Here is a 26901-nt window from a genome sequence, read left to right as displayed (position 1 = left end):
ACGACTGCCTTTCTTTGCTGCTGTTGACAGAATTGTAATACTAGTTGAATCCAGCCATTCTTATTTCATCTTCCTGGCTTTAGATCTATATCTATCTTTCAAATGACATCTGCATAAGCTCCCAGAGCAGCCTGTCCTCCCGTATGAATGAAAAGCACATTGATCTCATTTAGCCCCGAACTCGAAAATTCGCCCTCTTTCACCCAATGCATCATTCCCCTCGCAACCTTAGCCGTATAAACAGGGTCTAAGACCATGCCCTCCGTCCGTGCCATGATCTCCAAAGTCTCTTTACTCTGATCATCAAGTACGCCATACGCACTCCCAACAAACCGATCATCAAGCCGCACATCCTTAATGCTAATGTCCCAAGCATCCAGTCCGATCAAAACTGCGGCTCTCTTCGCAAAATTGAGCACCCGCTCCTCATGATAATCCTGTGGCTGAGTCGGTGAATTAAGAACACCAATCACCTTCCTCGTCTTCCCATCCATCCTTTCAAGCATCTTAAAACCAGCCACTAGCCCACCAACCGTACTCCCACTCCCACACGCAACAAACACATAATCAAACTGCCCCGATCCACCAAGCTCCATCTCCTCCTCCTGCGCAGCAATCTCGAACGCAGCCCTCGCATACCCCAATCCACCCAGCGGATGTAAGCTCGCACCACCGGGAATCCAGTAAGGATTCTCGCCACTAGCTTTCAACTGATCAAGTAGGGGTGTTGCATCGCACGCTAGCGGATCCCCTTCCTCACAGACACGCACTTCAGCACCGAGAATATGGTTGATTTGAACATTCCCGCTGCGTTGGAAGGCCTCTTTATCCTGTGCTGCGCGGAGACCGCCGCCCGTACCACGGTGCAGCAGGATTAAAGCCTTCAGGCCGAGTTTACAGGCTAGAGCGGCTACTTGCACGGTGTGGTTGCTCTGAATTGCGCCCTCTGTTACGAGCGTTGTTGCTGGGCCTGTCAGGGGGCCTGGTGGAGTTGGGTTATTTTCATGGTAGTGGTAAATTGGTGTATCTGAGAGAATATCGGGAACTATATATTCTAATTTGCGGTATTTGTTGCCAGCGCAGGCTAATGGTGAGGAGTGGTCTTCCCGTTTGGCGTGAACGGAGATGAGGGGTTGGTGCGGGGAGACGCTTGCTGGTACGATTGAGGGTAATGGGTGGATGGGAGATGAAATGGGGTAGAGGATCTTGTAGTGCGGTATTTGAGCAAATGCTTCCGGGAGTTGGAGAGGCACACACATCGGTTTGGGCATGATTTTGGGGATGTTGTGCAGGTGAAGTGAAGTTGAGTGATTTATATAGTCTGGCCTAATTCCTGAGGTGTCACCTCTGCATAACGTCAGCAAGGACATGACGTATCGCGCTATTCGACATGATGAAAACACCAAAAAACATGACTCTCCTCCAATTCTTGCGACAAGCTCGTCAAGTGCACCTCAAATACATTTCGGGTGCCTTGTCCGAGTCCCCAATCTATGTGGTTGGCAACCCGTCTGCTGACCTTGACTCCATCGTCTCGGCAATTATCTACTCCTACTGCGCAAACAACCGCCTCCCAATTCAATCTCCACGACCTCATATCCCACTCTTGAACTTGCCCAATGTACTAGCAGGTCCAGAGTTGTATCGATTGCGACCTGAATTCGTGACTGCACTATGGTCGTCAACTAACCTCCCCGCCCTGCGGAGTGAGGACAAATTTGAGAATAATCAACATTCAGCGGGCAATCTCCTACGCGAGCATTTTTTGACCGTCGCAGACTTCGCGCAGTCCCTAGAGGACCAAAAGGTCTTGAAACAGATATTGACGGAGTCAGTTCTGGTCGACTGGAATGCGTTGCCTTACCCTTCGAACCATGACAAGGGCTTCGGATCCCTGACAGGGTTGTCAGGTGTGTCCTTCCGAGTATTGGGATGCATCGACCACCATATCGATGAGAACTATATGCCTAGCGCCGAGTCACTCCCAAAGGATCAGCCGCTAATCATCCAGCCCGGACCTGGCTCATGCGCATCTCTCATCACCAGAGAATTGCGACAACGAGGTCTGTGGGAAGAAACGGCGGAGATGGCGCAGGTGGCAAAGCTCGCTCTTTCTGCGGTGCTAATCGATACTTCGAACCTCACTGCCGAGGGAAAAGTCACCGATGTAGATCACGAGGCTGTGCGATCGCTGCGAGGCCAGATTAAGGGGCAATTGGAGGCCTCAACCGTCGAGCACAAGTGGGAGATGGAGAAATTTTACAACGCTGTTCTCAGTGCAAAGCAGAATAGCCTTGATCTGCTCACTCTTGACGAGGTTTTGGACCGCGATTATAAGGATTGGACTGAGACATCACAGACTTCTGGCAAGACTGTGAAAATGGGCTTTTGCTCCTCTGTCAAGCCGATGAGATGGATTGTGCAGAAAGCAGGCAAGCCAGAGCAATTTCTAGATGCGGCACTCTCGTTTGCATCTTCAGCCGAGAAAGACTTGGATGTGCTCGTTGTTATGACTGCGTTCACTGCGAGTGATGGTCACTTTTGCCGAGAACTCTTTGTTGGTGTGGCGCGTGATAATGACACGGCTCTAGAGGGTGTCAAGGCTTTTGTTGAGCAGGCGTCTTCTAAGTTTGGACTCATTGAGTGGTCTCCTCTGGATGGCGAGGGCATTCCTGAGCTCACTGGAAATTGTCTCTCTGCGTTGAACCAGGACTTCCCCCTGTGGAGGAGACTATGGGTACAGACTAATGCCGCTGGAAGTAGAAAACAGGTCGCACCGTTGCTACGGACAGCTGTGGCTAATTTGTAAATATTCTACTGTAAGAGAGTCTATCGAAAGTTTATGTAGATTGAATAACTTGATTCCATGAAATTTTCAGAGAACTCCTATTAATCCGGACTCAAACACCAATATCCAGAACTCTGGATCGGAACATACAGAAATAGAATGCAATATATGCAATGCTCCAAGCCAACCTGATGCAAATGCCCAGTATGCGAAGAGATGACAAAAAAAACGCAGGTATGCAAACCTCAAGAGGAAAAGCAACAAACAGATAGCCACCGAGTGAATCTATGGCAACAAAGGCTTCAAAAATAAACTCCCATACTATGTTAAAAAAATCAAACACATTCCCATTCGCAGAAGACACACCATCGCGCAGCTCGATCGGCAAGTACGAGGCCACGCCACATACCACGCTCGCCGATCTTAATGACGGTTTCCCATACACTTCCCTCGGCAGGAGCATCAGTGACTGATTCAGTACCCGTATCGCCGCCGATCATATGCTCGGCCTTGCGGGTGAGACGGAGAATCTTGCCAGAGGGAGACTGGATGGCCAGTTTGGCTGCCTTATCACGACCAGAAGTGGATTTGGACGATGAGATGACCGATGTCGATGCTGAGAACTCATTCGAGGCCCCGGAGACAGTCGACCCGCCTGCGGTACTGGATATCATGCTCAATGCACTAGATGGACGAGTGAAGACGGAGGATGGCGACCCGCGACCATTGGACATCGTCTCATCTTTGGCAGATCCGGGCGCAGCGGGGTGTTGTCGGATAGCGAAAACAAATGTATTATTTACCGCCAGACGCGAGCATTGCGGCTGCATGATATACAAGTCGTGACGTTGGGCGTGGGGCGTAGGATGGCGAAGCACGAACTCATAAGACGGATTCTCTCCAGTGTGAAGCATTGGCAGAGCCAAGGCCAGGGGATGAGGGATGTCGCGGCTCGTGTGCATCAATCCTTTCTTACCAGCGTAGATCTTGAGAACACCCTGGCCCTCGTCGCCTGGCAGGACGGCCTTTATTGTGATCCGCTTCTGACCTCGGAACCAGTCAGGTTGTACCAATGCACGTTTACGCACTATGTCTCCGCTTTCGAAGACATCGCCGTCTGCGTCGCGGGCGAAGGAGGGCGCCTCGACCTCTGCTGCGCACTCGACATCTGCCGGAACTACCATGCGTAGTTGCATTACCTCTAGTCCTTCTATGCGGAGAAGACTTGTATCGTAATCCGGTATCTGGGCGTTGAGCTTGAAGAATGGCGGGCAGACCGTGGGCAAAGCGAGTAGAACATCTGGTGAGATGGGAGGGCAGATGTGTTGTTCTTCTGGATATTGCGGGACGTGGGTGTAGCAGAGATCAAGGGGACGCGTGAGGAAGTACCAACTCTCTGCTATGGAAGAGTTGTTGGAAACAAACTTGCTTCGCATGGGGTTTGTGGGATTTGCAAGTGCACAATCCATAAAGCGCCATTCGCCATCAACGAGAACAGAATTCCACCAGTGATTTGGACGGGAAAGGCTGTCCAAATCGAGGACGTCACCAGGGCTCTTGAGGAATCCTCGGATGATTTCTGTGTGGAGGCCGACAGCCGCGCACATCTCATGCACCAACAACGCGATTTCCTCTGGGGTTCCCCGCTTAGCCTGTAACAGTCTTTTCATGTCAACTTCGAGGCCATCAACGGGTTCCTCCCACGAGATTTTCTCGCTGACCCATGTAAAAATGGCCCGGAGACGCTGGACATCGCTCTTGTAGGGTCGGCAAATGTACGCCTGTGCAAGACTGATAGGGTTCGTCAATGGCGGGAGACTGCTGATGAAGCGTGCGCTTTTGTCAACTAGGTTGAGATTGGCTGTATTGAAATTCGTGGGCTCAGTGATCGGCTGCCCATCGATGCTTTCCTCGCCCTCCGCAGTATCGTACAATTCCTCAACGGAGTAAATCACAGGGTGATCGTGCATCTGACACCGCTCTGCCCTCTCAACTCTCTCATTCCGACTGGGAGATGAGGCGCGATTAACATCTCGGCGGACTTGAACCCAATCAATCGTACTAGTTCCGGCCATATCGCGAGCACTGTCGCGATTGGACCGAGACGTGAGATGTGGTGATATTCCGTCAATGCTTCTCTGGCTCTTGGTCGGAGATCCAGTTCTGTCGCCGTGAGCTGAAATGCTACTTCTCGCGCTGGCCGCACCAGTCTTCGCAGTTTCGAAGATCTTCTTAAAGAACCCTGGCTTCTTTGTCTTGGGGGTAGAGAGGCCTCCAAAAATTGCACTGTGGTCCGTCTGATCGACTGTAGACGACCAAGGAATCGCTGACGATGCTCCTTGGCGAGACGAATTGTGGCTTGAGTGATAGGAAACCCCAGTGAAGGGTGTTTCCGGGCGCGCGTCACTGAACCCCCGAGAGCGTATAGTGTCCATGGCGGTGTTCGGCCTCTCGTTTCCCCCTCGTCTGGCAAAGCTACCGGCACTCGTCGCACTAAAGCCTCCTGCTGAAAATCCACTCATGAGACTTTGACTGGTTTTGTCTGTGCTGGTAGTCATGGATGTGCCATTACTTTGAACTCCGCTTGAAGAATTGGTGGCACTGGACTTATTGGTAAAGGTTCGGTTGAGAATGTCTCCCCGGAGATTCTGACCGGAACGTCGATTCTTCAAGTGAGGGTAGTGTCCTCCTGGCAGAGAGTTATTTCGCGGATGATAGGTAGCATGTTTCGGAGGTGGTGGAGGCGGCCCATCATCGTCATCTTGGACGGGCTTGGGGTCTTCGGATGATCGATTTTGATCTTCTAACTGACGCAGCCGGCTCTCCATCCTTTGAACATAATTGTTAAGCTGGGGCGGCCCATCCATATAGTGATCATGGCTATAAACGCTGTTTCGGTGACCGAGTCCGCCTGGGGGCTGTTCTTTATTTCCATCAAATCCCATTGAGGTTAACGGCCGACGTTTGCTAGGCTGTGGGGTTCTTTCGTGTGATGTGTCAAATTCCTCTGGGGCCCAGGGATTATTGAACTGTGGTGATGGGGAGGTGGACTGGACGTCGCGTGGGAGACCCATGTCTTCTAATGAAGTCATCACATCCTCCATTGCATCCCTAAGTGGAGATGGAGTGTTTCCATTTATGTCTGACTGTGCTGAATTTGCAGAAAGCGCAGAATGTGTCGAGGCCGCGGATGGAGATGGAGTGCGATCAAATATCACGTAGCGGTCATTCATTACCAATGGCGCAGGGGAACGCGATTGCCGCGAGTGAGGATGCGGCTGAGGAGAGGGTGTCCGACCGTGTGATAGATGCATGGGTGGCTGCGGCGAATGACTCCGTGGTTGGTGCATTGAAGGTTGCGGCGAGTGACTTCTTGATTGATGCATAGGAGGTTGCGGCGAATGACTTCTTAGTTGATGCATTGGAGGTTGCGGCGAGTGGCTTCGTAACTGAGAGTGCATCGGGGGCCCCGGAGAACGGGTTTGCGTACGACTGACAGTAAAACGGTGGGGAGGCGGCGGAGGCGGGGGTGGGGAGTCCTCACGCTCTTCTTGCATCTGCAGTGGAGATGGTTCACGAGATGCAACACGGTAGGGTGAATAACTTCCATGTCGATCAAGTGCGGGAGGTTGCTCATGTCTGTATAACGGAGATGGTTCTCTGGATGGGCCTTGGAAAGATGAGACATTTCCATGGGCCATGGGCAATGGCGCATATTCCTGTGTCGGCAAAGGTGATGGTTCTCGCGAAGCCGCTTGAAGTGATTGCATACTTCCATATGATATACTGGCGGGCGCGTACTCCTGCATGTGCAAGGGAGATGGTTCGGGCGATGAGTCCCGGTAAGAGATGCTTCCATGCGGGATAGTTGGGGGTGGATACTCCTGCATTTGTAACGGCGATGGCTCTCGGGACGATGTCCGGTAAGATGACATGTTCCCATATGGAATCATGGCAGGAGATTGTTCTTGCGCGAGCAAGGAGATGGCTCGCGGGACATAGCACGCGAGGACGAAACGCTACTCTTTGGCATCATTGTGGACGACGGGCGCTCCTGCGCCTGATATGGAGATGGCTCACGGGACGAATGTCGCGAGGACGAGATGCTCCCTCTAGGAACTATTGTAGATGGCGATCTTTCAGGCTCTGTCGGCGTTCTGGGAGAAACTCCACGCGAAGAAGGCCGGGATGAGGATGTTGGAGGCCGGGATACCGAGCCTTGGTTCTTGACTGCCGAAGCATGTGTGCGCAAGGGCCTTGTGCTCCTCGGCGCACTTCCATCCCGAGGTGGTGTTTGTGGGATTGCGGGCGCGGCCGGACTAGATTCAGTGGCGCGCCGAGCCACTGAAGCTGGTGACACGGCTTCCTTGTGTGCTTGGAATGGTTTCCGCCATACGGTCTTTTGCTTTTTGGGGGCTGATGTGGGATTGTTGATCGGTGAGGATCCCGCTAACACCATAGGGCTGGTATCACGGCTGACGGGCACAAAGTCTTCACTCAGAAGTTCGACAAAGTTAGATGGGAACAGTCCAACCGCGCGCCTGTCACGGCGCAACCGACCCATCCACCATTGTCCGTCGCCCGCATTCAAGCATTCAATCAAATCACCCTCCACAAATCCCAAATCTCGGGTTGTTTCTCCGCCCCAAGAGTACACTGCTCGGCACCAACATGGGAAGCGTGCGGGAAGTTGAGACATGGCGGCCACTTGTACCGTGTCTGGCCGAGCGCAAGACCCGGGATCAACCTAATTCAACGATTTAACTATTGGCGCAATTCCAGAGGCCCCAATTTCAGATCAAGGTTAGGTGAATGTGTATCAATCGGCGATGTGGCGTGGTTGATTCGGACTCAAAACAGCGTGGAGAGATGACAATGTACGGCCGCAGGGATAACAACAATCAATAAATCAGCATCGTTGGGATTGGAGAGATATAAAGCAAATATGGAACAGGAAGAAAAAACAGAATTGAAGAAATGCAAATGCACCAAATGCGACCAACAGACAGATAACTGCGGAGGCGTGGAGAGAGTGGGAGTAGAGAGACCGCGGTGAGGCCTGAGGACTGGGGGCGCTCGGGTTGCAATGTTGCCCCGGTGTTTACAGTGTTTACAGCTCCCAATCGGGACTAGTGTAGGAGGATCTCTTATCGATAAGCTTATTGTGCATTACGTAATATACGTAATTTCGATTCTAAAAATATTTAGCTATTGAATCTTCATTTTTTTTCAAAAAAAAAGACAAAGAAAGAAAAGTTCAACTATGGAGTAGATATTGCATTTGATTCCTCGGAACTCATCCATGGATGAAGATATGCTTGTCCCAGAGCCGCAACTGATCCATGGTTCCCATCAACAAAGACAACAACTAGTTAAATCTTTATTCTAATCTTTTCCTTTGACAAAATGATATTGTCCTAAGATCCCACATGATCGGACAGAAAGGTATATTTCTTACAACTTCGTTATATTATGCTTGATCACCGCCCAAGTCGTCTGTGCGTTTTGGCTTCATGGGTCCGCTTTACTTGGTACTACTCCTCGCTTGCCGGACTGTCATCGAAGCTCGAATTTATACATGAGCTTCCATTCGGCAGTGTATAGAATTTGGTCTCATATGGGATTATGTGACTGGCCTCTTGGGTACTTTGACGCCGTATGCCTACCACCTCTCGAATGTCCGCCAAATTAGCTGAACAACGGCTTCATACTGATCAATTTTGCTTTCTCGAACGTCATTCTCGTCATTATAAGGATTATCCAGGAATCTGAGTTTCGACTAGTTAGATCATTATAGAATGCCTTGGATTTTCCTCCATTTGATCAGACATTCAATTGAAGCAATACTGAGCTGGCCAAATTGCACCATAGTTCCATTGCCAGGCTATTGTCTCTTTTCCCCTCATAGCTATGCAGACCTGCTTTCTGTTGGATTATTATGATTATATGGGTAATATAGCTTGAGGCCGGTGAAATATTGAGTAGAGCACGTCGACGGCCGCTGCCAATCTCATAAATCCTCTCACCCTCACCCTCACCCAATATACTTTTTGGTCACAGTACGTATACGCAAACAAATCCAGAACTGTAATCACAATGAAATTTGTTTTGAGCTGCCAAGTCATTGGCACTTACCACATACTCAAAGCCCACATAGCCAACGCCATATCGCACCCAGATGCTGGATCGGGTAAAGGTCGCATTCTTGTCCCAACGAAGGACTCCCCAGCCACACACTACACTTCGCTCAGCCCTTGCATGACATACTGAATCTGGCAACTGACACCTCTCAAAACATGATCAAATCTTTGAGCCACTCTCCAGCCCGGACCATCTCCTTTAGAGAACGGAACATCGCCCACAGTCAACGCTTCCCCAGCCTCCTCCACATTCTCCAATGATAAATCGAAATTTCTATCTTTGCCAAACCATGCAAATCTGTCAAACATCAGTCAGCTCGCCCTAACAGACTTTGTCAAAAATGCAAACTTGGTTTCGGAGCTCAAGTCCCTCACCATGTAGGCCAGAAGCGGCGACATAGGTCCAGGCTCTCCATATTATAGTTTCTATGCAAACAATTCAAATATGATGATCATCCCGCCGTCGAGGTCTGCAAGGTTCCGGTAAATTACCATCAAGGCCATTGAACCAAGTTCAAATCTTTATCTACTCCTTTAATTCGAGATTGTCTTCTGCTATCGAACGTGTCATCACAATGGCATTATTGAAGACCTTCACGGCTTTGGCTGCCACCGGGCTTTTGCCTTTGTCTCATGCAAAACAAGTTAACTTTGACTTGAACCTCACTTGGCAAAAGGGTGCACCGGATGGCAACTTGAGGGAAATGATCTTCATGAATGATCAATTTCCTGGTCCTGAGCTACGACTCGACCAAGGTGATGATGTCGAAGTGAGTTTTCCGCGGAATCCAAAATCCCGGAAGGCTGTGTATACTGACCGCTCATAGTTTGTTGTACACAATAACATGCCTTTCAATACTACAATTCACTTCCACGGCATTGAGCAGAGGAATACTCCGTGGTCTGACGGAGTTCCTGGTCTCACCCAAAAGCCAATTCAACCCGGTCATAGCTGGACATACCGCTGGACCGCCACTCAGTATGGAACTTACTGGTACCATGCCCATGCTAAAGCTGACATGATGGATGGTCTCTATGGACCTATCTGGATCAAGTAAGCTACCTCAAATCTACGCCAATTCAATATGCAAAGCTGATCCACACAGTCCTGGCCCTGATGTTCCTCAACCTTTCCATCTTATCTCGAACAACACGCAAGACATCGAGGCAATGCAAAGAGCGGAAAAGAATCCTCAGCTTGTCATCCTCTCTGATTGGGACCACTTAACTTCGTCCGAATATCAGAAAGCCATGGAAGATAGCCGCCTTGGCATTTTGTGAGATTGCTTACAATCAAATTTCAGAGTACAACTTACTAACATGACACATCCCAGCTGTTCTGATAGTGTCCTTATCAACGGCCGCGGAGCAGTGTATTGCCCCGGAACAGAGAAAATCTCAATTGTGGAACTTTCCTACCTGAAAACTGCTATTGACAACCAGCCACTAAGTGATAAGGGGTAAGTCATTTCCCAACTTGCAGGAACAAGATTTCTTGACTGACACATACACTAGATGTCTGCCCAACATTTACGAAACCCAGGGAAACTTTCCCCCTACTTATGTAGACAGAATTCCAGCTGGTGTAAACTCCGGATGCAATGCTACTACTGGCCTCCATGAGATTATTGAAGCCGACCCCAATGCCGGCTGGGTCAGCCTCAAATTCATTAGCGCCTCCTCTCTCAAGGCTCTCATGTTCTCAATTGACGAACATCCAATGTATATCTACGAGGTTGACGGTAGCTATATCGAGCCTCAACTAGCTGAGACTGTTCCCATCTTCAATGGAGAGCGGTATGCAGCCATGATCAAGCTTGACCGGGCCTGGAAGGACTATACTATCCGGGTTCCTGATACACAAGGCGATCAGGTCATCTCCGGGTTTGCTACCCTAAGATACAAAGGCTCTGATGACATCGCTCCATCTAATCCTTACGTGGACTATGGTGGCAGGAATACCTCCACTTCCGTTATTCCCTTGGACAACAGGGCCATCAAGCCTTACCCTGCTGTCACCATCCCTCAGACTGCCGATCAACTAGTCAATCTGACAATCGGGCGTACAGGCTCGGCCTACACTTGGACTACTTCAGGGGGTGGCTTGTTTGACATGATGGCCAACTGGGATGACCCAATTCTCTATGACATCAACGCAAAGAACAATTTGGATCCCCGTACTACCATTCAGACCAAGAATGGTACATGGGTTGATTTGTTGCTACAGCTTGGTGAAATGCCTAACACTCCTGCCATACAAGCCCCTCATGTCATGCACAAGCACTCCAACAAAGCTTTCATTCTGGGTGTCGGTCCTGGCTTTTTCAGTTGGTCTAGCACTGAGGAGGCTTACGCTGAGCACCCCGAGTTTTTCCAAATGGAAAACCCTCAAATGAGAGATACCTTTGTTACAAATGGCCCGACCGGTCCAACATGGATGATTGTGCGGTACCAGGTTGTTAACCCGGGCCCGTTCCTATTCCACTGCCATATCGAAACGCATATGTCGAATGGAATGGCCATTGCTATCCTCGATGGTGTTGATGTGTGGCCTCAAGTGCCAGCCGGAGAAGACCAGAGCCCAGGTATTCAGGCCGGACCCCTTGACCAAGACGAGGATGATACTCAGGATATTGACTCATCGCCACTCGAGCCTCTCATTTATATCCCTATTTCTGCCGGAAGGAATACTTGGTCTGCGGCTCCAGAAATGCCTGTTGGGATATCGCCTGCAAAGCAGTAGAAGCCCTATTTTGGAGAGAAGGCGGCCAATGATGCTATTGAGCACTGCTATCACAGGCGCAGGTCCGCTAGAGAAAGCTAGCGATCCGCTCCGCCTTTTGATCAAAACTACCAAAGTCAGAAGTGGTAGACGAAACTTGTATTTTGCGTCAAACTTGCACTAATATTCCCGGCTTTGTGAGCTGATTCTGGTCTTGCATAGAATCAGCGGCCATAATAGCTAGAATTCCAATCAATTATTTCCCCTCAATTCAAAAGGTTGATTACATTGCCATAAGCAGATTTGTTCGCAGGTCTTCGTCGAGGGGATGCAGTCCGTCGCCGCTAATGACCCTCCTTGATCAACTTCTTCACAGCAACTCTTGTTTGCCCTCAGGAGATCGTCTGGAGATCCATGTGCATACTCTGTGATATTCATTGGGAAAACAGTAATTATATGAGCTCTAAGGTGGCTTGTTTTTGCATTATATGTTTCCCAAATATGCTGTCTACCAATGATATACTATGCACAATGTTTAAACCACGTTTGGGGTAATATATATTCCTCAAACCCGGGTCTGAGGATGTAATTTATTTTTCCAACAAAACTTTGCATGTCCAAATACTACCTTAGAATAGGTTACAGGTCCTCTCATATCACGCCTTTATTCTAGATGGTGAAATGGTTGTAGCTAAAGTTCCAGAAATTATTACACCTGGGCACCAAAGCCCAAGTCATGACGTATGGGAGATATTATGATGATGCCTTCAAAGGATCTACATTCTGTTACTTAGTTCTATAGGGATCTACGAACCGTTTGCTTGAATTTGTCTTTAGTCACATTCCGATCTAGCATTCCTAATTCCGATGGTCGGTTCGCTAACTGCTGTGAGTTGGATTTGTTTGGGTTCAATTTATTTCTTCGTAGCTCTAACAGACCAAATAAAGATTTTAGTGAGATTAGGAACCTATTCTGAGGCTTTTCCTCGTATTTGAAAGCTCATCAAGCGTTTGGATGTGCCATAGGTACGAGTGGCCCGGCCACGTAGGGCAAGAACATCACGTGACTAGAGGATGCAGCGGCTGTAACCTTCTGAAAGCGTCAACATCATTACTAAATTGCAACTTATTGGTGATATTAATTCTTACAAGTACCATTTCCGGAAGGGTACACGTTTGTATCTGAGACATGTGTCATGGATGACCCAGTGAACAAACTTCAAACCTTGATTTCTGTTGTCCACACAAGTCTTGTCCGCAAACAGCGCTCGGGCAACGTGAATTTCATCGGTTTGCCGTACCTGTAGTTTTTCATACCTAAATTTCAGGGTCCAATCGGATTATCCAAGGAACCATGCTGCCGGTCCAGTTCACATCTCCCCACCTAGACTCTACTCAGGTAAGCAAGATACTGCCTAGAAGGCGTTATGGATCTCACTGCAGTAACGGTGCCATTGGTCGATGTCAGAAAGAATCTATATCCATCGGACCGAGTACTACAGAAAATGAAATATTACACAGTACACCGGGAAACTAATTGTAAGAACTCGGTTTCCCAGTGTCTCACTCCAGTAGCCGTACACGGAATACCGATCGACGAGGGAAAAACAAGATTTTTCTTTTTTACATGTTTCCGTCCAGAAATTGCCAAGATATCTTGTAGCCTTGCAGTCCATCCCGATTGCAATCTGACCCACTAAATGGGGAAAACAGCCGTAGTTACGTATAAAGTATGATACCCGTCAATTCGCGCTAGAACTGAAACCTTTTTCTCCTTTACTCGTATAATCTCGAAATATTCAATTGGCGTCAGGGTTGATTATGGAAGGTCCCAGTCGTGTGTATCTCTTTGGAGACCAGACTGCGGATTTCGACTCGGGCCTTCGCCGCCTGTTGCATGCCAAGAATGACTCCCTGCTGGTAGCGTTTTTCCAAAAGTGTTACTATGCATTACGCAAAGAGATTACCTCTCTGCCGCCATCTGAACGGCAGAGATTCCCTCGCTTTACCAGCATTATCGATCTTCTCGCTAGATATCGCGAGTCGGGGCCAAACCCAGCGTTAGAGAGTGCATTGACGACAATTTATCAACTTGGAAGTTTTATCCAGTAAGACCGACCATGTCTTTGTATACAAGAACTTTGAGAACTGCATTTGCTGACGTTAAGAAAACAGTTACTATGGTGATTTAGGTCATACCTACCCGTCTGGTAAGGAGCACTTTATCATCGGGCTTTGCACTGGTCAACTTGCATCTGCTGCGGTTAGCTCCTCGAAAACGGTGGGAGAACTTATCCCGGCCGGTGTTCAGACCGTAGTTCTTGCTCTGAGACTCGGACTCTGCGTTTTTAAAATACAAGAGCTTGTAGAATCAAGCAAATCAGTCTCAAGCTGGTCTGTACTGGTTTATGGCATGCGAGAATCCGAAGCCCAGGAGCTGATTCAACAATACGCGAAGAAAAATGTGAGTGTCTTTCCCAAAGCATTTGAGAAACCTCCGGGACTAACTTTTCTTAGGTTCTGCCTCGTGTTTCACAGCCCTATATCAGCGCGGTGAGCCCTAACGGACTTACCATCAGTGGTCCCCCAACTTTCCTTAGCCGCTTCATTGAGACCAGCTTGTCAAAGGAACACAAGCCTACCAGAGTACCCATCCATGGTCCATACCATGCATCGCATCTTTATGATGATAAGGATGTCAGCCGTATCATGGAGTCTTGGCCCAAGGAAGAGTTCGGAAAATACGTGCCTCAAATTCCGGTACTTTCAAGCGAGACTGGTAAGAATGTCCAAGCTGAGAGCCTTGAGCAGTTGTTGAGAGCTTCTCTTGAGGAGATCTTGCAACGACAGCTTTGCTGGGATAAGGTCATTGAATCTTGCTACTCAATTTTGGAGTCCGCCACAAACTGTACTCTGCTCCCAATATCCAGCACTGCGACTCAGAGTCTATTCAGCTCAATGAAAAAAATTTGGAATTTCGAATCTTGAAGTCGACAGCACAATTGGCGATGTCCAAGATGATTCCGAAAGCGGCAACCGTACTGGCCGCTCTGAGCAGTCCAAAATTGCAATCATTGGTCTCTCTGGACGATTCCCTGAGGCACCCGACACCGAAGCCTTCTGGGATCTTTTGAAGAAGGGGCTTGACGTTCACCGTGAAGTCCCTCCAGAGCGATGGGATGTGAAGGCCCATGTCGACATGGAAGGAAAGATCAGAAACACCAGTCAGGTTCAATACGGATGCTGGTACAATGATGCCGGAATGTTTGATCCTCGGTTCTTCAATATGTCTCCCCGTGAAGCACTCCAGGCAGATCCCGCTCAGCGACTGGCCCTTCTTACTGCTTACGAAGCTTTAGAAATGGCAGGATTCATCCCCAACAGTACTCCCTCTACGCAGAAGAACCGGGTTGGTGTATTTTATGGAATGACCAGTGATGACTATCGTGAGATCAACAGTGGCCAGGACATTGATACCTACTTCATTCCCGGTGGCAACCGTGCTTTTACTCCTGGTCGCATCAACTACTACTTCAAGTTCAGCGGACCCAGTGTTAGTGTTGATACAGCGTGCTCCTCAAGCCTTGCGGCAATTCATGTTGCTTGTAACTCGCTGTGGAAAAACGACTGTGACTCGGCCGTTGCTGGCGGTGTCAACATCCTGACCAACCCTGACAACCATGCTGGTCTCGACCGTGGCCATTTCCTTTCCAGGACCGGTAACTGCACCACATTCGATGACGGTGCTGATGGATATTGCAGAGCGGATGGAATCGGATCCATCGTCCTGAAGAGACTGGAGGATGCTCAAGCCGACAACGACCCAATTTACGGCATCATTGATGGAGCTTATACCAACCACTCGGCAGAGGCTGTTTCAATCACTCGGCCTCACGTTGGGGCGCAGTCCTTTATCTTTGACAAGCTTCTGAATGAGTCCAACAGTGACCCAAAGGAGGTTAGCTACATCGAAATGCACGGAACTGGTACCCAAGCAGGCGATGCAGTCGAAATGCAGTCAGTCCTTGACGTCTTTGCTCCCGACTACCGTCGTGGACCCACCCAATCTCTTCACCTTGGATCGGCCAAGGCAAATGTCGGCCACGGAGAGTCTGCATCGGGCGTCACAGCATTGATCAAGGTGTTAATGATGATGCGAAAGAATATGATTCCTCCTCACTGTGGTATCAAGACCAAAATCAACCACAACTTCCCAACAGACTTCCCCCAGCGTAATGTCCACATTGCCATGGAGCCAACTCCCTGGAACAGACCCAATGGCGGCAAGCGAAAGACCTTTGTCAACAATTTCTCAGCTGCCGGCGGTAACACTGCTCTATTGATCGAGGATGGCCCTCTTGACGAAGAGAATGTTGAAGACTCCCGATCTACTCATGCCGTGCTTGTCTCTGCTCGGTCCCAAACTGCCTTGAAGAACAACATTTCTGCTCTCGTCCAATACATTGACACAAACAAGAACTTGTTCAATCTCAACGAATCAAGTCTCTTAGCCAACCTGTCATACACCACAACAGCTAGACGCATTCACCACCCATTCAGAGTGGCTGTTACTGGATCTACTCTTGATGAAGTCAGGAGCGCATTGGCTCCAATCGTCAACCGTGACAGTATCTCTCCGGCACCCGCTACCGCCCCTGGGATTGGCTTTGTATTCACTGGGCAGGGTGCTCAATATACCGGCATGGGTCGTCAGTTGTTCGAGAGCTGCTTGCAATTCCGCACTGATATCGAGCACTTTGATCGTATTGGCCAGAGTCAGGGCTTCCCATCTATTATCTCTTTAGTTGATGGGAGCGTCCCGATCGAAGAGCACAGCCCAGTTGTTACTCAACTTGGAACCACCTGTGTGCAGATGGCATTGACGAAGTACTGGGTCTCTCTGGGTGTGACCCCTACCTTTGTTCTCGGCCACAGCCTCGGCGAGTATGCTGCCATGAATGCCGCAGGAATTTTGAGCACCAGTGATACTATCTATCTCGCTGGACGCCGTGCACAGATTCTCACTGAGCAATGCAAAATTGGAACGCATGCAATGCTTGCAGTCAAGTCTTCAGTGGCACAAGTGAAGCAGTTCCTTGATAACACTACCGAGGTAGCTTGTATCAATGCTCCTAGCGAGACTGTTATCAGTGGTACCAGTGAGAAGATCGATCAGCTTGCGCAGACTCTTTCAAACGAAGGATTCAAGGCTACCAAGCTGAAGGTGCCTTTCGCCTTCCATTCCGCTCAGGTTGAGCCTATCCTTGATGGTCTATCCGAGATTGCAAAGGGTATCACTTTCAACGAGCCATCCATTCCTTTCGTGTCTGCTCTTCTCGGTGATGTCATCAAGGAGGGCAACAGCAATCTGCTTGGCCCCAACTACCTGACTCGACACTGCCGGGAGACTGTCAATTTCTTGGGAGCCCTGGAAGCTACGCGCCACTCCAATCTCATGAACGATAAGACTCTCTGGGTTGAGGTTGGTTCGCATACTGTCTGCTCTGGAATGGTCAAGGCAACCTTCGGCCCCCAAGCCAACACCGTGGCATCTCTCCGTCGCCAAGAAGACACCTGGAAGGTTCTGTCCAACAGTCTTTCGGCTCTTTATCTGGCTGGAATTGACCTCCGCTGGAAGGAGTACCACCAGGATTTCACCGCTGGCCACAAAGTTCTTCCACTGCCCTCTTACAAGTGGGACCTTAAAAACTATTGGATCCCTTATACTAACAACTTCTGCCTTCTCAAGGGTGCACCGGCTGTGCCTGTGGTTGAAGCGGCCCCGATCTCGACTTTCTTATCATCGGCAGCTCAGAAAGTTTTGGAAACAACTGGTGACAGCTCATCGGCAATGATCGTCATTGAGAATGACATCGCTGATCCTGATCTCAACCGCGTCATCGCAGGCCACAAGGTCAACGGTGCCTGTCTCACCCCATCGGTATGCATTATCCCAAGCTTTTGAATCAAACCTTTGAGTGCTAATCAATAAATAGTCTTTGTATGCCGATATTGCGCAGACACTTGGTGAATACCTTGTTCAGAACTACAAGCCCGAGTGGAAGGATCGCGGGTTTGATGTTTGCAATATGACAGTTCCAAAGCCTCTCATTGCGAAGGGCGGCAAACAACTCTTCCGAGTTTCAGCCATAGCAAATTGGGCCGAAGAAACCGCCAAGGTACAAGTTTGGTCTGTGACTCCGGAGGGCAAGAAAATTCTCGACCATGCCAACTGCACAGTCAAGTTCTTTGAGCCCGGGAACTATGAGATTGAGTGGAAGCGCAGCGCTTATCTCATCAAGAGAAGTATCGAGCATTTGCAAGAAAGCACAATTTCTGGCCAAGCTCACCGTATGAAGCGAGGAATGGTCTACAAGCTCTTTGCTTCTCTTGTTGACTATGACGAAAATTACAAATCGATGCGAGAGGTCATTCTTGACAGTGAACAGCACGAGGCTACTGCTCTCGTTAAATTTGAGGCCCCCCCGGGCAACTTCCATCGCAACCCATTCTGGATCGACAGCATTGGTCACTTGTCAGGCTTCATCATGAATGCCAGCGATAACACAGACTCTAAGAACCAAGTCTTTGTCAACCATGGCTGGGACTCGATGCGCTGTCTGAAAAAGTTCGACCCCAGTATCACTTACCGGACATACGTGAGAATGCAGCCTTGGAAGGACTCCATCTGGGCAGGTGATGTCTACATGTTTGAGGGCGACGACATCGTTGCTGTGTATGGTGGTGTCAAGGTATGTCCACAAAACATTCTAACTGTCTTCAATCAATTCACTGACAAACTTCGATACAGTTCCAAGCACTGGCACGCAAGATCCTGGATATGGCTCTTCCTCCCGGCGGAGCTCCTGCCCCAAAGCCAGCAGCCAAGCGTGCCCCTGCTCCCATCAATGTTCAAAAGACCAAGACAGGTCCCGCGAAGAAGGCTGCATCTACACCCAAGTCTTCTGGGCCCAGTCTCGCTTCGCGTGCTCTTACAATACTTGCCCAAGAGGTTGGACTGTCAGCATCTGAAATGACCGACGATCTAAACTTCGCCGACTATGGAGTTGACTCTCTTCTCTCCCTAACTGTTACAGGCCGATACCGCGAGGATATGGATCTCGATCTTGATTCATCTGTCTTCGTGGATCACCCAACTGTCAAAGATTTCAAGCGTCTCCTGGCTCAGATGGGCCCTGCTGAAAGCACCGATGAATCAAGCAGCGAAGGCGACGTGTCCTCTGCTGCATCTTCGACAGATATCTCCTCTCCAAACTCCAGCGGTCTTCCGACCCCTGCTAACGAGAAGTCAATGACACACGGTGCCCAGGTGCAGAACGACACCATGAAGCAGATTACTTCAATTTTGGCCGAGGAGATTGGCGTTAAGCCCGAGGAGCTCGACGGTGATGCTAATCTCGGTGAGATGGGTCTGGACTCCTTGATGTCCCTCACTGTACTTGGTAAGATCCGTGAGGATCTGGATCTGGATCTCCCAGGAGAATTCTTCATCGAGAACCAAACCCTCGATGACATTGAGAAAACTCTAGATCTGAAGCCCAAGCCCGCTCCCGCGGAACCAATCAGGTTCCCCGAGCAAATACCCGTTCAAACCCCGACTGCCACCCCCCACACTGCCATTCAGCACCCACCGGCTACTTCCATTCTCCTACAGGGCAACCCGAAGACAGCGACTCAAAAGCTGTTTTTGTTCCCCGACGGATCAGGCTCTGCTACCTCGTACGCTACTATCCCTGGTGTATCTCCTGATGTCTGCGTCTACGGACTCAATTGTCCGTATATGCGCACACCCGAGAACCTGAAGTTCAGCCTGGACGAGTTGACAGCTCCTTATGTTGCTGAAATCCGCCGTCGCCAGCCCACCGGTCCTTACAATTTCGGTGGCTGGTCTGCTGGCGGTATCTGCGCCTATGATGCTGCTCGTCAACTGATCTTCGAAGAGGGCGAACGGGTCGAGCGTCTGCTTCTCTTGGACTCGCCGTTCCCCATTGGACTGGAGAAACTGCCCCCTCGTCTGTACAGCTTCTTCGACACGATTGGGCTGTTTGGAGAGGGTAAGGCGCCTCCACCAAAGTGGTTGCTTCCTCACTTCTTGGCTTTCATCGACTCCCTGGACGCTTACAAGGCGGTGCCATTCCCCTACTCGGACCCCAAACTAGCTGATAAGCTTCCCAAGACCTTCATGGTCTGGGCTAAGGATGGTGTCTGCTCCAAGCCCGGCGATGCCCGTCCTGCACCTGCTGCTGATGGCAGTGCGGACCCCCGAGAGATGCTGTGGTTGTTGAACAATCGCACTGATCTTGGACCGAACGGCTGGGACACTCTCGTTGGCCCGGAGCATGTCGGTGGTATCACCGTAATGGAGGGTGCCAATCACTTTACCATGACTCGCGGCGAGAAGGCGAAGGAATTGGCTTCATTTATTGCTAGCTCCATGGCTTCGGCGTAACCGCACTGCATTCTGGGGAATGGTATATTTCCAGGAGTTCCGGATCTTGATTTTGCTCTTTGACAACATTTTTATTTTTTCTCTCATTTGTTCTCATTTGTGCTCACTGTTCTCCAGTACAAAAATATCTCCTTGTCTTGCAAGGTTACTACTTCAATGTATACATCATTTTGCGGACTCCCCCATCTTTTAGGCTATATTTTAATTACCGAACACGAAATTCAAATTGATCTTTTAACATTCACAGCTTCATTTCTTAAAACAGCAATTATTTGGCTGCTTAATTCAAAGACATGACTCTTGAATCAAATATGTCTACGTGTATAAAACATAGTGAGAAAGAAAGTTAACAATTATTTGTCATTCAAGCTACAAAAGTGGGAGAACTACATGAAACAGTATTGAATCTAGCACTGACACTTGCCAAGAAAAACGGCAAAGCTTAAGATGGTATGTTGCATATGAAGCTCAGGGTGCTCTTGCGAATCGAAAATCGCTCATTGTGAATGGAAAGCAGTGAATGAAACGCCAGGAAGATGCGATGTCGTAACGAGAGTAAAAGGAACAAAGTCTCAGCCAGTATTACTAAAAATGTACTGCAAAGAACAGATTTCCAGCCTATGTCTCGTGTCTAAACGTCATAGATTTGTTAGGACATGAAAAAAACAAGTGTGGATCGATCTGTCGATCGCAGGAAGGTTGAAATGTGGAGATTTGATGCCTAGAATCGCATCTCTGAACTGTATCGCAGAGCACTGGCTCTGCCGGGAATACCGCCGTTGCCGTTGCCGTTGCCATTGTGGCCAACTCCAGGACTAGTTGGGCGGCTACCGGTCCATTTAGGGCTTCGTGGCTGGGTGCTGGTTGAGCGGGTAGATGGCCGATTTTTACGGATTTCGCGTAATTCGTCCTCCTTTTTGCGAAGGAATTCATCGCGCGACGCGAGAGTGATCTCCAACTCTTCAATTCGAGCAACATGGCGAGATGATGTGTCTTGCGTGTTGATCTCGTGGAGTCTAATCATGTTGCCTTCAGCTTGACGCTTCAATTCCTCATTTTCAATCGTCAATCGACGATTTTCTGTGCCGGACTGAGCAGCCGTTGTAGATGCCTCTTGGTATCGGTCTCGGAGGTATTCGGCTTGGTTTTCATGATACTTCGCCTTGTGCTCAAGAATTGAGTTATTCTCGCCCAAGCGGCGAATTTCTTCGCGCAACGTCTCAATTTCGGCAGGGCTACCGCCGCCATCTTTGATGGCTTTTCTGACTTCTTCGAGTTGACCTTCCAACTGTTCTCGCTCTTCTTTCAGTTTAGCAATGGTATTGATATTTTTCTCGGCACGCTCTTTGATAGATATTTCGTTTTCGGCCAAACGATCGCGCTCTTGGCGGACTTTGTGCAATTCGTTGGTCCGGCTCTCGTAGCGATGCTGTAAAGTCCCCAATGCCTTCTCTAATTCGCTCCATCTAGAATTGGCCTGAGCAAGCTTGGCCTGCAACTCTTCCTTTTCGGCTGCATGTATGGCTTTCATCTGAACAAGGTTTTCTTCCAGCGACTGTAAATCACGATCTAGCGTTTGACTAGAAGGCTTCGTAGATTCGGTCAATTGACTGTTTTCTTGATTATCGACTCGTGCGCGCTTTGACGAATAATCATCGTGGTCGTCGTCCAATGCCCTTTTAGCGGCTTGTGTTGGCACGTCATCAGATGAAGAGTCATTCGCTACTTCCAACTCTTCGATGGAGACCAGGTTCAGCGGTTCAATAGTAGGCAGTGGCCATCCAATAACGCCGTCCAAGAGGTAGTTGAGAATCTCCTCAGCATCTTCGTGCACCCCAAGTGCATCATCCTGGAGGTCACCGACCTCATCATGAAAACGAGCAATGTAGTGAACAAGTAAATGCAATCGTTCTGGTTCAGGTGTGTCGGGCAAACAACATTCAATGTGTTCAGCGGTATTGGCAACAAAAAACCAAATGACAGGAAGCAGGTTTCCGCTTCGGGCATAGGTGGTTCGAATGTGCTGCATGGAAGGGCTTTTGGAGCTGAAGGACGAGTCCAATGCAAAAATAGCGGCTGGCGGCTTGAACAGTTCACGGGCACTCTCACTGGAATGAATTCCAAAGCTGAGCGAGCCCTTTGCGAGAGAAACTTCAATCGCACTGCCCATTTCTTCCCGCGGTTTTGTGTATACGAAACCCTTGCCTTGCAGATAACGCTCTAGGACTTTCTGCTTTTCCTCATTTCCGACGGCAATGATCAAATGAAGCTCATTAGTACCCACGAGCTCTATGAGATTTCCGAGAAAAAGAAACTTGGCGCTTGAATATTCGGCCCAAGATGCCTCTTTCGCAAGATCAGATTCAGCCCCTTTGAGGTGATCGGAAATGTTTAAATCTGGGTGAGTTGAGACATTGTTCAGTCGAACAATAACCTCACGCATGTTTGAATACAGCTCTTCTCGCTGTTCAAAAAATGTTAGATACACAATTAGCATTCGATTAACACATTGTACTCACCTCAGAACCAGAAATTTGAACATTCAGCTGAAAACTGTTGAAAAATTGTCGTATCTTGGTGGCTGCATCCGATAGCACGCGTTCGTAGTCGTCCTTCACCCGAGAATCCATTGGAAGAGTGACAGCGAATTCGGATGTCCCAAGATTGATTGATCCAGGGACAGTCACATCCATGCCGGTGACTGTCAATGCACTTGGCTGAATCGTTTCCATTGTGGAATGAGAGATATGGCCCCCGTGGGCTAGTTCTGAGGCAGGTAGCAAAGGCTCAGAGTGACTGTGGTGAACTGTGGTGTGAGAATGGGGGAAAGAATCTACATCGGTTCTCACGCTGAGGGGAGCCGCGATTTCGTGGACAGATACAGGTGCAGAAGCTTCAATATCGCCCACCGAAGATGGAGTTTCGACGGTATTGCCTTGGATTTCTGAGCCAAGCTGGGCCCAAGCGTTGCGAAGCTTTTCCCTTGGGGTAGAATTTGGTAGATCACCATATCGGTCAGAGTTGGTATCCGAGGGAGCAGAATCTGAAGGCTTTCTTTCGTTGCCTTCCATTTTGGTAGGTGGTGTTGGTTCAATCAGACTCGACGGTGGAAGCATTGGTTGAATCAAATCTTCAGCGCTCAGATTTTCTGAGCGCTGTGACGAGATTGGGAAGGTTGTCTCTGGGATTGAGCCCCAGGAAGCAGGTTTGGTGGAGCTGGATTCTAGGGACGTGTAAGCGTGGTAAACGAGATTGAGGGGTGTAGCCATACCTGGAATTGTAGAACCAGGAGGGGGAGTATGCTGTGGCCACAATTTGCCGTGGGTTTGAGGATTATCACGGGGGTTCGACTCAAAACAAAAACGCCCACTTCCGTAAAATGGTAGCTGGGCTGGTGTCTCTGCGACTTCGTATGTTTTGTAAGTTGGGTTGAGGCAAGGTGTCTTCGGGTGAGCTATCCCAGGAATAATTTGGGATTCTGCAGAGTGCTGCTGATGCGGCGAGAGTCCAATGAGAGATTCGGAAACGCTAAAGTGTTTTGAATCAACACTTGGGGGGCACTGCAAGCTACTAGATTGCAACGTGTCAAGCACAGTGTTTCCGTCCCACTCACCTGGTAACAATTGTTTCGAGGGAATGGATGACTCGGGGATGTATTCAAAGACCGATGTCCCTGTGTACCAGTGGGAGCTGTCAGATACAGCCGCCTGAGGTGGAGAGCGATGGGAAGACGCGTGCTGAGAGAGAGTCTCGGCGAGTTGGGTTGAGAGCTCAATGTACTGAGATTGAAGACTCTCCAAGATCTCTGAAAGACTGTCTTGCTGCACAGATAATGTCGAGTGGGTGGTTGACCCACTTTCGCCCTGATCGGCGTCGTGTTTAAAGGGGATGTGATGGCCGTCGTCTGTTTCAGGGAGAGAAGAAGACTCTGCGATGACACTGGGCGATTGCACACGTATTGTTTCCCGATTGAGAAACTGTGGGTAATGGGCTTTACGCTTGTTCCAGACCTGCACAGCAAGTTCACTTGCGTTCTTTTTAGGTTCCTAGATGAACAAGACAGCGCTCTCTTATTAGTTAAAGCTCTGCATGCAAATCTTCTGCGCATTAGGAGCCAATTAAGTATTACGACTCACCCAAGTTGGCTCGTATGGTCCCTCCCAATCAATAAGATATTCTGTATCTGTTTCGCGGAGGATACACTTTATAGGCCACTCTTGGTCGTCTAAATCACTTATATCGCTGGAATCGCTGGGATCGCTTCTATCGCTTATATTGATAGGTGAAGCTGTAGGACAATCAGTACGTTTTCTGTAGAGAATATCATGTTTCGGCATGTCAGGTTGGAGCTTCATGTGCGGGCAAATCGTGTGGGGACGTTCAATGGCATAATAGGGATAAGAAAGCGTAGATTCAATACTTCGCAGCTCATATGAGCTTCATTGACCTAGGGCACTTACAATGTCCAAATCTGCGAGACATCCAATATCCCAAGTCAAGTGAGGTATATGAAAGAGAGTAAATGAACGGCGCGAAACGGACGAACGGCGTATCTGTTTCACGTGACGCTTATCAGTAGATCTATCGGCCTGGGGATACTTCCGAGGTATACTCCGTAGAATCTGTAGATTTCGGAGGGTTTATCTATGAAAAGTGTCTGGCTGGATGCTTGCGATTTGTGACACCTATTATTGTTATTCTTTGTGGTGCTGTCATTTTATGTTTTAGCTTGATTATATGCATTGTACGTGTGTAAATCTGTAGCTGGTATTCAACGTTGGCATCTTGTTTCTATTTGAGTCTAAGGTCATTCATGTCTAATAAAACAAAAGAGCCTATAGTATCATCAAAGTTTCTCTTGTTCTTTCCACTCTTCAAAAACAAACCCAAGTTCTGCTAAAGTCTTGATTTCGCTCCGTTCATTGCCTCGCTGTACAAACGCGCGCCGAATATCCGGGAAAAGGGCTCGCATCCACCTTTCCCGCTCACCCCACCAAGTACCAAGTTTACCTTGCCCGTTTTTAGACAATCCAGGTCTCGGTGTGGCCCTTGCTGCCCAGTGATATAGAAAATTGAGATAATCTGCATCCATGGGATATGGAAGCAAGTGAAATTGTTTTCCATCTCCTTTGGCCTCAATTTCGGCAATTTCCCATGCTTTCATCTCGTCCTTTGATGGAAGTGTGAGTCGAGCCGACCAAACACGAGAGAAGACAGCAGCATGATTCTCTGCCATAGCGAATGGGATTACCCGCTGCGAGAGCACAGGAAACACGAGCGTGGGGTGTTCTATGTAGAACAATTGCTGGTAGACGTTCATCGTTCTCCATCCGTGTGTCACGGCCGGTGGGCTGAGTGACGACAAGAAAGGATATGAATAGAAATATCCAGTACAAAAAACGACGGCAGCCACATGTTCCTCAATACGGCCATCTGCAAACCGTATACCTCTGTCATAAGTTACTGGAGGAAGGAACTCAACGATCTCCGGGCATATGATTTTACCGTCTGTTGAGGGTGCAGCCATCAAAGATTCTGATCGTTGAGAGACTATCAAACTGCCTTTGCTATATTCGTTGATCTGGGCGCCAATGTCAAGGCCGGAAGCAGAACTTCCCACCACGACCACTTTCTTCCCTTCAAACTGTTCTGGGGAGTCGTAAAATTTGGAATGAGATATCGCCCCAGGATAAAATGCATCCCAGTCTTTTATTCCTGTAATGTCTGGAACATAAGGGACGTTGAAGTGACCACTTGCAACTACCACAGCATCATAAGTGCCAATTGTGTCCATTCCGGTTTGAAGGTCCCGGGTTGTAATATTCCAGGTACTTAGAGCTGCATCCTGGAGCTTCACGTCCAGAACTTGAGTCTCAAACTGAATGTGACTCTTGATGTCTTCAGCATAGTCTTCGAGGTATTGTTTCACCGTTGCATGCTTAGGGAAGAGTTGTGCATCTGCTGGCCATGCTTGATCCGAATAACGCATCAGCTCTTTCGGGATATTGGTTTCCAAACGATCATATAGCGGAGAAATGAAGGTTGCCTCCCGTTTGACTTCATTCTGGTCTATAGTCCGCCATATCGGCTTCTCCACTGGCTCATGGGGGTTTAGATGCGGGACAGCTGTTGACAGCCCGTTTTTCGATGTACTTGGACTGTAGTTCCAAACTCCTCCCACAGAGCTTCTTTGCTCAAAGACATCAATTCGATCAAAATGGTTTTCGGCGAAAAGATATCTAAATCGGTCAGCCGGCCACTTTGTTTATGGTCTCGAGTCAACCCCGCTTACTTGACTGCAGCAAGACCAGAGGGCCCTGCGCCAATCACAGCTACTCGCCGAACAGGGTGTGTGATTTTCATTCTTCAATGCTGGATTTTGATGTGATTCCAAGAGAGATCAAGTTGATACGACGGAAAGTGGCATCATCTGAAAGCGCCAAGAGCTCTCGCAATAGTGGATCTGCGTGTACATATGTCCCTTTTGGACTTGTGTGGACATCAGGACGTCGAGAGATTCTCATGATGATTTAGTCAATCCTGAAAACTATAATCAAGATTGAAGCCATAAGAAAGTATGAAGGATACAACATTACAACAGCAAGATTCCTTTCATTGTTTTCTATGTTTGGAGAGCATCGCATGTATGCAAGATGAGGTTGGTTTTGGTGATACGAAAATTACGCCATAAGTGATGATTCATTACCGTAATATTACTGTACCATGACCGGACAAAGCTGCAGCTTGTAACTTCTTTATTGCGCTAAATACTCTTTAGTTC

General features: G+C 48.8%; 8 protein-coding genes across 8 annotated transcripts; 3 read left to right on the top strand and 5 right to left on the bottom strand.

Moving 5' to 3' along the window:
* Positions 1-98: 98 nt before the first annotated feature.
* Positions 99-1271, bottom strand: N7529_010761 (1-aminocyclopropane-1-carboxylate deaminase/D-cysteine desulfhydrase; the record flags this gene model as incomplete). The annotated part of the gene is made up of 1 exon (XM_057246288.1): positions 99-1271. One exon carries the CDS (start codon positions 1269-1271, stop codon positions 99-101), a length of 1173 nt encoding a protein of 390 aa, XP_057091637.1.
* Positions 1272-1411: 140 nt separating this feature from the next.
* On the top strand, positions 1412-2809 carry N7529_010760 (putative exopolyphosphatase; the record flags this gene model as incomplete). The annotated part of the gene is made up of 1 exon (XM_057246287.1): positions 1412-2809. One exon carries the CDS (start codon positions 1412-1414, stop codon positions 2807-2809), a length of 1398 nt encoding a protein of 465 aa, XP_057091636.1.
* Positions 2810-3123: 314 nt separating this feature from the next.
* N7529_010759 (uncharacterized protein) lies at positions 3124-6723 on the bottom strand (the record flags this gene model as incomplete). Its single annotated transcript, XM_057246286.1, has 1 exon — positions 3124-6723. One exon carries the CDS (start codon positions 6721-6723, stop codon positions 3124-3126), a length of 3600 nt encoding a protein of 1199 aa, XP_057091635.1.
* Positions 6724-6737: 14 nt separating this feature from the next.
* On the bottom strand, positions 6738-7487 carry N7529_010758 (uncharacterized protein; the record flags this gene model as incomplete). Its single annotated transcript, XM_057246285.1, has 1 exon — positions 6738-7487. The coding sequence occupies one exon, from the start codon at positions 7485-7487 to the stop codon at positions 6738-6740; it is 750 nt and encodes a 249-aa protein (XP_057091634.1).
* Positions 7488-9503: 2016 nt separating this feature from the next.
* abr2 (laccase abr2) lies at positions 9504-11671 on the top strand (the record flags this gene model as incomplete). The annotated part of the gene is made up of 5 exons (XM_057246284.1): positions 9504-9698; positions 9756-9982; positions 10035-10205; positions 10263-10388; positions 10444-11671. 5 exons carry the CDS (start codon positions 9504-9506, stop codon positions 11669-11671), a joined length of 1947 nt encoding a protein of 648 aa, XP_057091633.1.
* A 1800-nt stretch (positions 11672-13471) lies between these two features.
* Positions 13472-20120, top strand: pksP (polyketide synthase alb1; the record flags this gene model as incomplete). Its single annotated transcript, XM_057246283.1, has 6 exons — positions 13472-13758; positions 13826-14114; positions 14168-14594; positions 14641-17591; positions 17647-18402; positions 18462-20120. 6 exons carry the CDS (start codon positions 13472-13474, stop codon positions 20118-20120), a joined length of 6369 nt encoding a protein of 2122 aa, XP_057091632.1.
* Positions 20121-20841: 721 nt separating this feature from the next.
* Positions 20842-24475, bottom strand: N7529_010755 (uncharacterized protein; the record flags this gene model as incomplete). Its single annotated transcript, XM_057246282.1, has 3 exons — positions 20842-22584; positions 22640-24166; positions 24257-24475. The coding sequence occupies 3 exons, from the start codon at positions 24473-24475 to the stop codon at positions 20842-20844; spliced, it is 3489 nt and encodes a 1162-aa protein (XP_057091631.1).
* A 491-nt stretch (positions 24476-24966) lies between these two features.
* On the bottom strand, positions 24967-26483 carry N7529_010754 (putative flavin dependent monooxygenase; the record flags this gene model as incomplete). The annotated part of the gene is made up of 2 exons (XM_057246281.1): positions 24967-26359; positions 26413-26483. The coding sequence occupies 2 exons, from the start codon at positions 26481-26483 to the stop codon at positions 24967-24969; spliced, it is 1464 nt and encodes a 487-aa protein (XP_057091630.1).
* Between the last annotated feature and the right edge of the window lie 418 nt (positions 26484-26901).

Source organism: Penicillium soppii, assembly GCF_028829465.1.
Source record: "Penicillium soppii strain IBT 18220 chromosome Unknown utg000010l, whole genome shotgun sequence".
Taxonomy (NCBI): domain Eukaryota; kingdom Fungi; phylum Ascomycota; class Eurotiomycetes; order Eurotiales; family Aspergillaceae; genus Penicillium; species Penicillium soppii.
Note: the sequence above shows the minus strand (reverse complement) of the source record. Positions and strands in the feature narration are given on the sequence as shown.